Source organism: Phyllostomus hastatus, unplaced genomic scaffold (assembly GCF_019186645.2).
Source record: "Phyllostomus hastatus isolate PE091 unplaced genomic scaffold, TTU_PhHast_1.1 phas_scaffold_78, whole genome shotgun sequence".
Classification (NCBI taxonomy): domain Eukaryota; kingdom Metazoa; phylum Chordata; class Mammalia; order Chiroptera; family Phyllostomidae; genus Phyllostomus; species Phyllostomus hastatus.
In genome coordinates this window covers 25,796,931-25,813,617 of record NW_025334041.1, presented here as the reverse complement: position 1 = coordinate 25,813,617, position 16,687 = coordinate 25,796,931, and the positions used below count along the sequence as shown (strand labels likewise).

Below are 16,687 nucleotides of genomic sequence, written 5' to 3'. Positions count from 1 at the left end.
CATACCTGTTATATTAATGAGAAAATAAATACAGACTAACAACGAGAACAGAATAGCATGAGGTAAGCAAGAGCTTTCTACAGAACAATGGGCAATTCTCCTCCATGAGTAAGCAGGTCCCACAGTCTCAGCAGGTCCCCTAAACAGAGCCCCGAGGAAGGCCACACACCTTTGCTGGGACGAAAAGCAGAGGGCCTTTCCTGTCGCTTGCATCATTTTTCCTGCTCTGGTTTTATCTTGGAAGCCTTGGGATCGGAGAAATTTTCCCAGTTCATTTTCTTCTTGGGACAAGACTGATGAAGAAAAGACCAAAAAGAGCAATGAACAATGAGCATTTTTATTACAGAGAGAGAAGGAGAGGGACGAATCACAAGGTCCTCTCTCTTCTAGAGTCAAAGACGAGGTGAAATTAAATCCAAGTGACAGGCTACGAGGTACGCTCCCTGCCCCCGCCGTTTAACTTTCACGCTGTTCTTCCTTTTACAAAAACGAGAGATCAAATTCACTTGAGTACATCTGTCCATGCGCTTGGTGCCCTGTAATTAGAACCAGAAAATGACCTCTGCACTGAAAAGCGAGCCGATAATGTGCTGCTTCGGGCTGAAATGAAAAAGTTGAGTTTGTCAAGTATGACTGTGGGAATGTTCTGAGGCTGCCTCTAATGGAGGGCTGGTTTCCTTCTGTTTTTCCCTCTTGCTGACTTTTTGATCTCTGCTTTCTGAGTTACATTCTACTTGATTATAAAGCAATTCAAACACCTTATCCATGACCTAGGTTTTTGGTTGGTGGGGCGGGGGATGAGGAGTGAGGGTGGGTAGATTGATGGCTTGGTGGATTTTTTAAATGCACAGCTGGAACCACATCTGAATTGGTTATGCCTAGTCTTGGTCTTATTTTTTTTAATTGCTGTACAATTGACATACATTATATGAATTTCAAGTATACAACATAATGATTTGATATTTATATTAGTCCTTTATTTTTTTTAAGATTTATTTATGTATTTATAGAGAGAGGGGAAGGGAGGGAGAAAGATGGGGAGAGAAACATCAATGTGTGGTTGCCTCTCACGTGCCCCCTACTGGGGACCTGGCCTGCAACCCAGGCATGTGCCCTGACTGGGAGTCGAATGGGCAACCCTTTGGTTTACAGGCTGGCACTCAATCCACTGACCCAAACCAGCCAGGGCTATTGGTTCTTATTTTTCAAGACACCCTCAGATGGCACTATTGGAGAGACAGTGACTGGTACAAGCTTTCTACAGGTTGATTTGGCAACAAGTACAAATGTCTCTTTGATATTGCACTTCTGTTGGGAATACATCCTAAGGAAGTAGCAACATGAGCACAGAAAGGTGTATGCAGATATAATCACACCATCATTATTTACTATGGCAAAACACTCTTTTTCCCCACAGAAGAGACAGCTTCATCAAATGCAACTGCTCATCCTGAAGGCACACTCACCAACAGCCAAGCAAGGGGTAGCACCGAGCTTCCTGGAATGTGGTATTTTTCTCTAAACAAAGGATTTGCTAAGGACCTACTCAGAACACCACTACTTTTATTTCACACTTCCGTATTGTTTTTATACATCATGTGTCTATAAAATTGTTTTTTAAAATTTATTTTTATTTTTTTTAGAGAGGGGGAAGGGAAGGAGGAGAGAAATATCAATGTGAGAGAGACACATCGATTGGTTGGCTCTCATACACACCCCCACAGGGGACCGAACTTGCAACCTAGGTATGTGCCCTGACTGGGAATCGAACCCATGACTTTTCAGTTCATAGGATGATGCTCTACACAACTGAGCTACACCGGCCAGCTCTAAACCTGCTTTTGAAATGTTTGTTCTGGTTTGTTTTCATGAACCATCCAGACTTTTTTGAAAATGCACCCTGTACTTCACATAACCTCTCCAACAACGGCTATAGAATGTTAGCCAGGAACCACAAATCCAAAGGTGAAGGTTAAATTCTATACTTCTCCCTTATTAATCTGTGACCATGGTTCACTCTGCACATTCCAAAAAAGAAGGAGCTTTAAGAATCCATCCTTCCCGAGAGGTGAATGAATGACTACACGCCTTCCTCTTCTGTCTCTCAAAATCTTGTTCATTGGTCAAAGTCCAGCTCAACAGCTACTTCCTCTGTGAAGTAGTTTATCCCTATTTCTGTAGGACAGCAGTGTCCTCTGAGCGTCCGGTATTAGAGTATTTCCACAGAGACTGTAAGCTTTCTCAGGACAGGGGCCTCCTGTGGACTATGGATTCCCCAGGCAAATGCTTGTGACACTGAATTCATTGTAACTTTCCCATTGTTATCCCTGTGCATTTTGTTTCACTTCAAATGCTTATTTGATATTTATGCCATGGTTCTATGTGGCTTTAAAAAGCTCCTGTAATTATAAGAAGTATTTTTTTATAATGCATTTCATTCCTCTTCACTTCACTTACTAGTGGAAGACTCACTCAATCCCACAGCGACTCTGTCCCTATGGACAGCGAGGTCACGTGTTTGCTCATAACAGCACGAGGCTGCTGTCGCCTCTTCTACCTTGAAGCCTCAAGTCATACACAAACAAACACATTCAGCTTAAGGCTAGGAAGAAACCAATTCATGGAACCTGAATAATTACATGAAATGCACTCTTTTCTAAATAAGCATAAGTAGGTTGAAGCATTTGAAAAATTGTTTCTGATCACTTTGTGCACTTGAGGATTGAACTTGGGGGCAGGGGCAGGGGAGTTAACAGGTTTTGGTTTAAGAGCTAGATTCTGATTAATTGGTAGTGCTGCTCAGAGGGCGATGGGAAATATCTGAGCCGATTGCTTAGTGATGGCTCTCATTTTCTGAGATGTTCATTTCTTAATGTTAATTTGAATAAAATAAAATACTGAAATTAATTGATAGACATTTAAAATTCTTCTAGGGCAATATATAACTCACAAATTTATACTTATAAGTTTTCACTTTATTGGTGTTTAACAATTCAGAGACAAATCAAAACCTATTCATATTTAATCGCTGATTAGATTTTCAGATGTGCCCCCAAAAGGCAACTAAAGAACTGTAAAAGCAATTAGCTAGGCAGCATTAATTCACTCAGCACAGGGTGAATTAATTTATAATTTGTGAGATACTTGCTCTAATGAAGCTTATATTCAAGAAGCAGGAGATAGAAAATTAAAAAAGTATGTAATCACAAATCCAATATCAGAGAGTAAGAGAAATTAGTAGATGCTTTTGACTGGTGGTCAAGGAAGGTATATCGGAGCAGTGACCAGGAAGGCGGGCTCTGACTGACAGGAAGAAACCACTCTTAAGACATCAGGGCAGGGACACTCCACAGAGAGGAAACAGGGAGGGCGAAAGGCCTCAGGTCCCAGGTGGGTGAGGACAAAAGTGGCTGGAGGGGTGAGCAGGGCCGATCACGTGGGAATTTATAAGCCATGGCATGGAAGTCTGGATCTTACTGTAAATGCTACTGGGGTTTTTTCATCAGAGAAATGATATGTTCCAGTGTGCATTTTTAAAAACGTTTAATTTTTGAAATTATTTGGGGCTTATAGAAAAACTCTAAGTGGAATGCAGAGTTCCTGCACCTGCTTCCTCAGCTTTCCCTAATGTTAGCACCTGACGGCGCGTGGTGCAAGGATTATGGCCAGGAAACGAACTTCAGGCCAGGCTCCTGGGCGAACCACAGCCCGATCTGCATTTTCCTAGTGTCCCCATTGATGTCGATTTTCTGATCCAGGATCCAGTCCTGGACCCCACGTGGCACCGAGATGTCAAGTCTCCTTAGGCACCTCCAATCTGCGACAATTCTCTGTCCTGTGTTTCATGACCTGGACGCCCTTTAAAAGTACCTGCCAGGTGTTGTGCAGAATCTCCCTGAATAAGTGTTTGTCCAATTTCTCAGACCAGACTGGGTTACAGGTGTGTAGGTAACGAGCCATGCAGGTGGAGGGCGTGGGGTCGGGGCTGCAAGACATCAGCACCCATTTTCACCATGAGGTTCAGCTCCATCACTTCTTTAGGTGCTGTCTACTGGGTTTCTCTACTGTAAATTTATGTTTGTTCCCTTTTGTAATTATTAAAATATTGGGGGAATACCCAAGACTATGCGAACATCCAGTTTCTCCTCAGATTTTCATTCACTAATTATACTGTCTTTCAGTGCATCCTGTCACAACTCTTACTGTGGAGTTTGCCTGATGATGATTTTGTGGCTCCTTCCTTCTTTCTGTATTTATTAATTGGAGTTATTTTATCAGGAAGAGGTGTTTCTCTTCCTCATTTGTTTATTTACACTTAGATTTTACAGATATTCATTTAACTTTATGGATTATAATAATTCAATACAGTCATTATTGATTTTGTTGCTCACACTGTCCAGCTCGGACCCCTGGAAGCTCCGGCAGAGTGACCTGATTGCTCTCTGACTGCAGTGGAGACCACAGGCTGGAGGGGGCAGGGCTGCAGGCGGGGATGTCAGTGAGGAAGCCAATGCAGCACACAGAGAGAGCGATGGAGGTGGCCTGGCTAGGATGGGGCCGTGAACATGCAGACAGGAAGGAGAACCTGAAGGCTGCTTGGTGACAAAAAGGACCTGTAACCGAGACTGATGGGATGTGGACAGAAAAGTGGGGGCACGCGTGTGCCTCCTATATCTTGACTTCTTCCCTACTCAAGGCTATGGAGTTACAGCCCTGGAAAAGTCTTAGCTCCAACACGCAGTGAATGGCAATACAGACAATCTACGAATTCTGCCTGTCAGTCCTAGGAGCTTGTGCTTATCCCCAAGTAGTCTTAATGAAAGACTACTAATGAAGGAAGGTGACTGACTGTTAATTTGTGATGAGTGGAAAAGGGTTTGGCAGCAATTAGAAACAGAAAATTTCACATTTAGTCTCAGAAATACAGAATCTGTGCTAAGTCATCTATAAAAAAAACAAAACAAAACAAAATAAAACAAAAAAACAACCCAGACTAATGTACTACTTGATATTTATTTACATCTCAAGGATAACTTTGTTGGTAATGATTTTAAGACAGGATCATCACAGAAAAGTCTTCTTTTCTAATAACCAATGTACAGCAGAAAATGCTGAGGAAATGCTAACCCTAAAACATTGTCAATGAATTAACCTTACGTTCCTTCTCTCTCCATTTGGCCATTTTAAAAGAACAACATTAGATAGAAGAGAGCCAGGGCAATTAAAAAATTTTTTAACCCCAAAATATAAAAACTGAGAAAACTTTTTTATAGTTAGAAAAATAAATGGTATGTGCTTAATCATGGGAGACCCAATACAAAATTCTTCCATTACGGTACTTGCATTGAAAGATAAACAGCCTACATAAAGGATTTCTGATAAAAATTATTCAAGATCCTCCCCCCACCCACTTACAGAGCAAAGACAGACACTCCTAGCTAGCAGTTTCTTGGTCTTACTTCCTAAACATATGCAATGACACCATGAGGCAAAATATCCGATATCTTACTAACTGATCAATATTCATACTTATGGTATACTTACAACATATTCTCTTTTGATAGAGTACAATTGCTTTAGACAAGTCCAAACAGGTTCTCTGAATTGAGTGAAACAGCTGTAATAAAAATACAAACAAACTGCTAAATGAAATAGGCAGAAGTGAAATAAAAAAATAAGTACACTGAACATAACCATAGTGCTTGATTTGCCCACTAAAAACGAGATCACATGCTAAGCGTGCTTGGTGTTACGTGGTGTACTACACAGCAACTGTGAGCAAAGCCTTCTAATACGTTCTCATATTGCTCTGTATTTATTGGAATTCATCATCTCTGCAATCTAAATTAAAATCTGCAGAGCAACGATTTCCTCCAGACAATTGAAATAATAGCTGAAAAACAGAAATCCTAAGTGAAGGGCCCAATTAAAGGATTTGGTAAACCAGAGACCCAATATTCATTCATAATCTAATTTATTTCTTTTACCATTTGCTGTCTTCTTTTTTTAATGGAGAATCTGTCAATTAAGTATCATATTTAAAACATAAAATTAGCTTAGTTTATGATCCTAATGTCTTTTAGGGCATGCTAAAACAACTCCATAAAAAGCAAACAAAAATCAATCAGCTGAATGTTTGTCTGTTTGGAAGACGTCTGGTAAAATGGAGTTCACCTAGCAGCCCCATTACTCCTTATTTTTCCAATGATTTCATAAAGTACACAGAGAAGAAATCGAATGTCATGCTATAGCCATAACAGAGGGAATTAAGGGAAAAGCAGGTGGGCTGTACTTTTAACTCATGGTGGACCTGGTCTTTGCATCAGAAACTGAGACAGCTCAAGAAAAGACAGAACAGATACTTCACACTATCTCCACCAGCACAGAGGCCAGTGCTGGCTTCAACTAGAAAACCCGGAAGACAACATTCTGCCTCTGAAGAGCCACCCAATGTGCCAAGGCAAAAGGTTCCTTTTTTTCCCTCCGAGCTTACTGGTCATGGTGACGCAGCAGTCACGTCCTGGTGTTAGATAGCACTTCACTATTTAGGTCAAAACAGATGATCTGCTTCATAATGTGTATGAGTACATTAATAAAAAGGGAGGCTTATGTCTATACTGAAAAGATTAAAACTATTCCCAGGAGTGCTTACTGTGACAAAACGTGGAAATAAATCATATAAACTTTAGTAAATGTCATTTCATTATAATATATCCCCTACCTGTTTGGAAAAGGAAAACAAAAGCACTCATTTACCATAAAACAAAATAGGAAATCAGCAGTCTGAATCTGTTCCCTCACAAATGCTTGATATCAGTATTCCGGGTCATAAACCACCAACACAAGGAAATTCAAAAAATGCATTCAGGGTCTGATCTGTTGTTACTGCTCACCTTTGAAAAACTGAGGTGTAGATTAAATGCAATAGAAGGCACAGCTCTGCAGTGTTAGTTCTGTGAGTTTGACACCTGTACACACTCTGGTAACCACACCCAAAATAAGATAAGAAAACTTTCCACCACCTGGCTGGTCTCCTCTGCTGTGGCACCTAAAAGACTTAATTTAACTAAGTCTTGCTAGTCGGGTATATTTTGTTTGTGCTTGTACGTAAGAGTTATTTTTGAGAAAATTATTTTATTAGCAAGAAATTTGGGCAAATATTTAAACTCAGTGCAACACTTCTACACTGACTTCCCAAAAGGATGGAATGAAATCCGACCATTATTTTAGCTTGGCACATAGCTTTCTGTGCCCACAGAATACAAATTCTTATTTTATAGGCTTGCCTTGTGTGGATAACAGTGTAAAACCACATCAAAACAGCCTGCACACTGTTTTCATATGTTTGGTTGATGGATTCCAGTCTCTATAAATACCAACATCAGTATTAACATTTCTGCAACAGAAACCTCTATCATGTGTAAAATTATTAGTAACAGCTAAGTTCTTTGGATGTTCTGTGCTTAGGACAGCAGTTGTTTTGATTACACTATAGTTGATTCAGTAAAAACGCTGCTGCAAGAGTCTAAATATAAATGTAAAATTGCTGTATTGTGTTTAATGTACTAATAATTAACACATGAAATTCCTTTTTGAATGAGGTTTGTGTTTACTAGGGTGTTAAGAAAAACATAAAGTTGTAAGTCATGGAAAGCAAAAGCAACTTATAATAATTTCAACTGTATTTAGAATGTGAATATCAAAATAGATACCTTTGAGTGGTACTTTTCTCTATTGGAGCAATCTCCATTAGAACGTCCCTACCAAACACCCAGCTTCTGTTTGAACAATTCTAGAGACAGGGGGACAGCTGGGAACTAAGGTTAATTGCATTAACATGTACACTTGTTTGGTTAATAGTTCGGGAATGTATACTGTGTGACTGGCTGAAGACATAATGGTGAATAGGCTGACATGGAATTTGACCTCCTGGAGGAGGAAGGAGAGGCAAACAACCAGCACGAGGTAGTTTCATGAGAGATGAGCACCATGAATGGTGGCCCGGGGTCTGTTTCTGCCCTCAGACGCACAGAAGGAATTACCCCTCCTCCACGTGATAGAGCTTCCTGTACAATTGACAACCAACCTCTCTCCCCCTAAACCTCTCTCTCTGCGACAATCCAACCACGGTTTCCACCAGCCAGCCACCCTTCTCAGAAAGCTTTCAGAAATCTTGGGCTTTTTGTTTCAATCTCATTCAATGTTCGGCTCATTAAGTTTAGCTCATATATTAAACCAGGAGATCACATTGAATTCTTTCCAGGTTCTATAGCATCTTTTTCCTCTCAGTGCCCCGTTATTCCCAGAGGTAAGCTTTTTAAACTTTAATCTAAACTATTGGCAGAATATCCAGGAAGAAGCAGGGTTAGTGGACCTTCTACCAGTTATATTGGTATTCCAGGGTCAACCAGATACAAATTCAGCTTACTGGATTATTAACTAGTCTAACTAAGTATCTGCTTATACTTCATTCTAGAATTTTCCAGGGTGGAGCACCAAGCTCACCAGACTCCACTTTCCAGGATCTCTTGCTGTCATTTTTTTTCTTTTTCTAAATGTAAACATTTACCAGACCCCAGTGTTGATATCACTAGTGGTGGTTCTTTAATTGCATTCATGTTTTTCAACAGTTACTGAGAACAGACCACATGCCATGCATTTCAACTAAGTGCAAAAAATAAAAAAAATTAATGGATGCATATGGATAGTTACATGAGAATTTGTAGGTTTGAAAATATATATGTAGGCTGGGATTGAAATGATATAATCCTAGATTTTCCTCATGAACTGGTTGCTCACAATCGATTTTTGAATGTAAAGCTCCTATGCCTGGCCAGCGGAGTCTGCCCCAGGCCCGCGGCTCCGGCAAGACAGCTGTGCAGGGACAGAGGGAAATTGGGGGCTCACCTCCAGCTTAGCGTCCAGGTCCGCATCAGAGGCCACAACGTGCTCGTCCTCCTTCTTCCCGGTGGCTTTGATGAAGGCCTGCTTTGTTTCCCAGTACTTCTGCTGCATCTTGTTCACAACCGACTTATCCTGAGCATACCGATCCTGTAAGTCCCAGGGATAGCTGCTGAAAACATTTAAAGAGCTATTTTATTCATGACTTTCATAATGACTGTGATATTCCAGTGTGAACAAACTTACCTAAATATTATATTATATGCTTACAACATTAATAATATATAAATACTTTCTTTTGTGGTTATTACACCAAACAAGCTAATCAACCCTGACTCTAAAACCTTAAAAGTTAATGAAGAAATAAAACAACTTTTGCAGGAAATCAAGAAACTCAACCTCGAAGAGAGTTTAGATATCAACAGGCAGGACACACGCCTTTTAGAAGTGGGGAAGGTGAGGCCCCACGGGGCAGGGTGACTGGCTCAAGTCACCAGTGAGCCAGAGCCAAAGCTGGACACCAGAGGTCTCTCCACCCCTGAAGCGATGGCAGACAAGCCAAGATAAAGGGCTGAAAAACAGCATGCTTCAAATCTGTCACAGAGGTACCTAAAAATAGTCAAGCTCATAGAATCAGAGTATAGAATGGTGGCAACCAGGGGCTGGTGGGGTGAAGGAGAGATGGGATATTGCTCATCAACAGTCATACAGTTTCAATTATGCCTGATGAACAGATTCCTGAGATACAGTGCCTGGAGTTAACAACACTGTGTTGTACACTTAAAAAATTGAGGGTAGACTTCTTACCAAGCCAAATAAAATTTAAAAACATTTAAAAAACCTGTTGTAGATTTCTGACATTAAAACTTTAATTTCTGAAATATAAATGCTTGGAATACTTTACATTCTTCAGGAAAAACATAGTGAAGATCAAATCAAAAAGTACGTAAGAAGAAATCAGAAAAAAAATTGAGAATGAAATGGAATTCTGTAAAGTGACCTGAGTACCTCAAGTACTGACAGGAAGTCTGCCTTGGGCACTCCACCCCGCCCCTTGTCATCTGCAGCCCTCCTCCCACCTAGATTCCTGCTCCAGAGGCCCCCACTCCTGTGCTGTACAGACACACGTCATATTCCATCCGAGCTACTGCCACTCAAAGTGTGCCAAGCCTGTGTCCTAAACCATGAGTTGCTTTACACTACCGTATCAGAATACCTGTGTCTCAGAACCTGATGATTGCTAACCTCCTTTCCGATAACATTGGCAGTTTTCGATTCACGTTTTTATTCCTAAAAAGTCATGAGGGATTTCAGATGATTTTCTTAGCAACAGTTATCTTTGGAAGACAGAAGTAGAATTGGAGGGACTTTCATGGTTTCTGCATTATTTAGAAGTTCTAGTAAGAACTTATATAATAAAAAATAAGATGAAAATATCCATAACTTTTATATAAAAGATAATCTCTCTCTAGAGATTGTACATTAATAGACTGGAAGGATATACCCCAACCCCCAAACTGGGGTTATTTCAGGGGAATTTCAGGGGAATTAAGTGGACTTCATTGTATTGTTATCTTTTTATTTTTTCCCAAAGGTCATGGACTAACAGAAAAAAAATAAATTCCTTTTTGAAAAAAATAAAAGGGACCTTTAGAGATCTAGCGAAAACGAATGCCTCAATCCCACCCCAAGTCATTCAACAAATGAGGAATCTTAGGTTTGAAAAGGTTAAGAATCTTGTCTAAAGTCACACAGGATTAAAATCCAGGCCCCTGAATCCCCAGTCCAGGGCTCAGTACAATGGTTCTGCAGCCCTTGTATTCAGCAACACGTAACGAAGTGGCGGAGTAAGTGGGAAAAAGACTTCGGAGAACAGCCCACTTCTTGGGGCTCTCCGATCTGTCACACGAAAGTGACTACCTACTTCCCACAGCCGCTGCTGATATGACAGCCATTAGGAGGGTCACAGGATGGAACCATCCCCTTGTCTTAATGAGGCAAGATGGAATAATTAAAAAAAAAACCAGTATGACAACCCTTAGTTAGAAAGCTGTCAAATGGCGATGCTCAGGGAAACTAAATCCCTTAGCTATTTATTAATTACCTTTTAAAACTCTCTACTGAGAGAGGAGGGATTAAAAAGTATACTCTTTGTCATAATTAATTGTGCATTTGATAATAAAAACATGCACCACGTTTTTCATGATACAAATTAAAGGCGGTAAAATGTGACAAAGATCTGCTTGCCTGATGGGATAAAAGTTCGAAAGGGTTCAGAACCACTGCTTGAAACAGATCTGGAATTTATAAGATGTTAACCATGCTGCTTAGATGTGTTATAGGCACATAAATGTTGGTGCTAACATTGCCATATGATTACCACATGTGCTTTATTCATCATCATTAATTTCAACAGTGATTGGCTCTTTTCTTTAAAGAGTTTATTTATTTATTTTAGAGAGGGGAAGGGAGGGAGAAAGAGAGGAAGAGAAACATCAATGTGTGATTGTCTCTCGTGCACCCCCTACTGGGGACCTGGCCTGCAATCCAGGCATGTGACCTAGATTGGGAATCGAACCAGTAACCCTTTGGTTCACAGGCAGCCACTCAGTCCACTGAGCCATGACTGCTAGGGCTCAACAAGTCATGACTACAAATTAATGAGTCTGAGTTTGTGTTCATTCATTATTTTATCACTTCCCTACATAAAATTATCTTAATATAATTCTAATATTATACATTATAAATAAGATAGTGATAAAAACTGTATCACTATATTTAAAGAAATGGTGGTAAGAAAAGCCAACATTTGCTTTTGAAGAGAAAAGTCAGAGAAAAATTAATTTCTTAGAGAATACTCATCAGATAAGAACTTATATTTTGGGGTACTTTGTTTCCATATTACATTTAATAGGGATATTGAACATGACTATACGCAACATTGGATAGGGACTAGCAGGTTATTCATTGCTAATGTGACTCCTGATTTTTCTATTCCACAGACACTTATTGAACTTATACCACATGTTTTCCACTTTGATTAGCCTTTCCCAATTCAGAAAAGACAACAACTTTCTTACCATTTGTGTCCTGACATGTTTTCTTCTTCTTTTTCTATTGATGACTTGGGGAGAAGGGGCAGGGAAAAAGCATGAGAGGGTAAGTTACAACCTGAAATAAAAACACATTTAACAGTCACACACTATGTTACAATGATGGGTTAATTTGACACATAGAAATCCCAATCTAAGGCATTTCTGACTGTATTCTAGGGGCCCAACATTAACACTGCACAATAACACTGCACACTGGTGTCAAGAATAGTTTAGCTAAGTAACACTGGAAGAAATATCCCAAATGAAGTGTAAGAAATGAACAAGCAGGTTGAAAGAAAAAGGAAGGTTGTAGAAGGCTGTATAAAATGAGACCATAACATACAGAGCAATGATATATATATATATATATATATATATATATATATATATATATATATATATATATATATAAAAAAGTATAGAAATATTATGTGGTGAAGGTGTAAAGAATTGCTTAGGAATGATGAACACTAAATTCCAGACAACAGTTACCACTGCAGTGGGGGGGGGGGGTATTATTTGAGATGTGTATGCAGGGACTTCAACTGTACCTGTAGTGTTCTCTCTGTTAAATTAGGCAGCGAGTATATTGCATCAGTATGCTTTAGAGATCTGAAATATTTCATAATTAGTAATTCTAAAAAATGAACTAGTGCATTACAAAAACAGAAAAAGAATTGATTGGCTGCAATGAGATACCAAGAATGGGTAAAAAGAAGAAAATGTGTTTATTTCAGTTTTTTTCAGCCTAACATTTTTATTGTCATCTCATTCATTCATATGGGAGTCACTTGATGTCTCTGCCTCTCACTTCATTTGCCCCATTCACGGAAGCTACTAGCCAGCCAATAGGGAGGGGCAGAACCACCGAACCCAGCCACACTTCCCTGCTACTCTTTACTGGAAAGAGTGGTGAGCTCACTACTTAAAGAGATGGCCTCTGGCCAGACACAGAGTGCTGGCTGCCAGAGTGAATGCTCCATGTATGAGTGCTTCTGGCTATTCCAACAAAATCAGTGCAATCGTCTCCTTTTGCCTTAGAAAGGGTCCTGGCAACTAGTACCCCTAAAATGATTAAAGTTTCCCAGGCTTTCAAAAATGTGTTAAGGGAACTAAATTAAGGTGTTGAAATTCCAGGCTTCTTTCTTAGAGTGTCCAGATGCCGCTGGAATGACAGCATCCCGTAATCATCATCTCTCCTTCTCCTGGAGAGCATCCAGGTTTTTGGACCATTTGCTTTGGAAATGACATTCATGATGAGTAAGCCGTGTCCTCTGCTCAGTAAATCGTGGGAGGCCACCAACCACCCATACAGCTTCACAGTAAGTACACATTTGCTTTACTTAGCTCAAAATTTCCAACAAAAATTTTCATAAAAAGATATTGTTCAAGGAAATGAAATTATACTCTTGTCTTGAGTTTGATGTCACCAGGAACTATTAGGATAGTTAGTCCTTTCTTTTTTTAATATTTTAGTGATTATGCTATTACAGTTGTCCCATTTTTATTCCCATTTATTCCCCTCTGCCCTCTTAGGTCATGTCCATAGGTTGTACATGTAAGTTCTTTGGCTTCTTCATTTCCCACACTATTCTTAACATTCCCCTGTCTATTTTCTACCTGCCATTTATGCTGTTTATTCCCTGTACCTTTTCCCCCATCTCTCCCTCCTGCTTCCCCACTGATTAACTCTTCAGGTGATCTCTATTTTTGTGATTTTGTTCCTGTTCTAGTTGATTGCTTAGTTTGTTTGTTTTTTTTTGCTTTGTTTTTTTTTTAGGTTCAGTTGTTAATAGTTGTGAATTTGTTATCATTTTACCGTTCATAGTTTTGATCTTTTTCTTAGAAAAGTCCCTTTAACATTTTGTATAATAAGGGCTTGATGACAATGAACTCACTTTAACTTGACCTTATCTGAGAAGCACTTTATCTGCCCTTCTATTCTAAATGATAGCTTTGCTGGATAGAGCAATCTTGGATGTAGGTCCTTGCCTTTCATGACTTTGAATACTTCTTTCCAGACCCTTTTTGCCTGCAAGGTTTCTTTTGAGAAATCAGCTGATAGTCTTATGTGCATTCCTTTGTAGGTAACTGTCTCCTTTTCTCTTACTGCTTTTAAGATTCTCTCATCTTTTTTTTAAAGGGAATCCAGAGTTTCTTTCTTTTTTAAAATCATGTTTTCCCTATTTATTGATTGATTGATTGATTTTTAGAGAGGGAAGGGAGGGAGAAAGAGAGAGAGAGAGAAAAACATCAGTGTGTGGTTGCTGGGGGCCGTGGCCTGCAACCCTGGCACGTGCCCTGACTGGGAATCAAACCTGCAATGCTTTGGTTCGCAGCCTGCACTCAATCCACTGAGCTATGCCAGCCAGGGCAGATTCTCTCATCTTTAATCTTGGGTAATGTAATGATGATGTGCCTTGGTGTGTTCTTCCTTGGGTCCAACTTCTTTGGGACTCTCTGAGCTTCCTGGACTTCCTGGAAGTCTATTTCCTTTGCCAGATTGGGGAAGTTCGCCTTCATTATTTGTTCAAATAAGTTTTCAATTTTTGCTCTTCCTCTTCTCCTTCTGGCACCCCTATGATTCAGATGTTGGAACCTATAAAGATGTCCTGGAGGTTCCTAAGCCTCTCCTTATTTTTTTGAATTCTTGTTTCTTCATCCTGTTCTGGCTGAATGTTTATTTTTTCCTTCTGCTCCAAGCCATTGATTTGAGTCCTGGTTTCTTTCTCATCACTGTTGGTTTCCTGTACATTTTCCTTTATTTCACTTTTCATAGCTTTCACTCTTTCCTCTATTTTGTGACCGAACTCAACCAATTCTGTGAGCATCCTGATTACCAGTGTTTTGAACTGTGCATTTGATAAGTTGGCTATCTCTTCATTTCTTAGTTCTATTTTTTGGAGCTTTGATCTGTTTTTTCATTTGGGCCATATTTTTTTTTGTCTTGGCATAGCTGTTACACCATGTAGCTACATTGTGGTGCTGTGTGTGGGGAGGGGCCTGGGAGGGAACAATGCCACTTGCTTGGCTCTCTGCTGGCTTTCAGTCACTTCCCCCACTTCCCACAAGCAAATTGGGCCCTTCTGGTGCTGATTCCTGGGGAGGTGGGTTTGTGCACATTCTAGGACCCTCTGGGTCTCTCCAATGGACTCTCCTATGAGGCTGGGAGTTTCTCTTGCGACCACAACCCTGGGTTGCACAGTCTGTTTCACTCCCCAGTTGATCCTCCCAGTTTATCTGCATGCAAAGGTGGCTCTGCCTCATCCTCCAGCCACCACCTTGCCTAGTCCACCAGCTGTCACCTCACCTACTTGGTCCTCTAGCTGCTGCCTTGCTGCACATCCCCCCCGCCCCCTGGCCCCCACACTGGTCTGCATGAATGTTTCTTTAACTTCTTGGTTGTCATACAGCTTGATTTTCTGGAAGTTCTGGTTATTTTTCATTTTTAAATTTGTTGTTGTCCTTCTTTCAGTTGTGCAAGGAGGTGAAATGAATCTACCGATGCCTCTATTTTGGCCAGGAGTCCAGGATTATTAGTACTTTCTGATTAATATTTTTGCTGTGGTAAAAAAAAACATATTTATTCTCTTAACAATTTTTAAGTGCATAGTACAGTATTGTTAACTTTAACATTGTTGTACAACAGTCCTCCAGAACATCTTCATCTTGCATGACTGAAACTTTATACCCACTGAACAATTTCCCGTTTCCTCCTCCCCCAACCCCTAGCAATCACCATTTTACTCTCTATCTCTGAGTTTGGCTATCTTAGATTCTTAATGTAAGTGGAATTATGCAGCATTTGTCTTGTAATTAGTTTATTTCACTTAGAACAATGACCTCAAGGTTCATACACACTGTAACATAGGACAGTTTTCTGTCTTGTTAAAGGCTCAATAATATTCCATTGTACGTGTATGTAGCACATTGTTTTCAGTCAATTCTTCCATTGATGGACATTTAGATTGCTTACACATTTTGGCTATTGTGAATAATGCTGCAATAAACATAAATGTAAAAATATCTCTTCAAGATTCTGTTTTTATTTTCTTAGGCTATTATACCCAGAAGTAGAATCACTAGATCATATGGTAGCTCTATTTTTTATTTTGTGAGAAATCTTCATACTTTTTTCACAGTGACTGCACCGTTTCACATTCCCACCAACAGTGTTTCAGGGGTTCCAATTTCTTCACATCTTCACCAACACATTATTTTCTGGAATTTTTTTATAGCAGTCATCCTAATGGGCATGAGGTGATATGTCATTGTGGTTTTGATTTGCATTACCCTGAGCATTAATGAAGGTGAGCATCTTTCCATAGGCTTATTTTCCATTTGTGTATCTTCTTTGGAAAAATGTCTGGTCAAGTCCTTTGCCTGTTTTCTAATTGAATAATTTCCTTGTTATTGCATTGTAGGAGTTCTGAATATTCTGGATATTAACCCTTCATTTGATATATGGTTTGCAAATATTTTCTCCCACCCAGTAAGTTGCCTTTTAACTGTTGACTATTTCATTTGCTGCAACTTTTTTTATAAATCTTTGATCTTTAAAAGTATTTAACAATTTATCTGTGGTAAAATAGATAATGAAATCACTGAGCAAACTGTCCCTTCTACCTGGACTTCCAAGCTACTTCCGGATTATGATGCTACACGGCAGTGTTCCTCCAGGCACTGTTTCC

General features: G+C 39.7%; 1 protein-coding gene across 6 annotated transcripts in view; it reads right to left on the bottom strand.

The window, feature by feature from the left end:
- Nucleotides 1–16,687, bottom strand: part of ICA1 (islet cell autoantigen 1) — a 136,931-nt gene that overhangs the window by 98,427 nt on the left and 21,817 nt on the right. For 3 of the 6 annotated variants that reach the window (XM_045828696.1, XM_045828699.1, XM_045828693.1), the window contains exons 2-5: nucleotides 11,982–12,072; nucleotides 8,908–9,073; nucleotides 5,545–5,617; nucleotides 170–293 (exon numbers count right to left, since the gene is read on the bottom strand). In XM_045828696.1, coding sequence (XP_045684652.1) covers nucleotides 170–293; nucleotides 5,545–5,617; nucleotides 8,908–9,073; nucleotides 11,982–11,998 — 380 coding nt within the window. In that variant the 5' untranslated portion in view covers nucleotides 11,999–12,072. The remainder of the gene's footprint in view (nucleotides 1–169; nucleotides 294–5,544; nucleotides 5,618–8,907; nucleotides 9,074–11,981; nucleotides 12,073–16,687) is intronic. The other 3 variants (XM_045828697.1, XM_045828695.1, XM_045828698.1) reach the window with 3 other exon arrangements.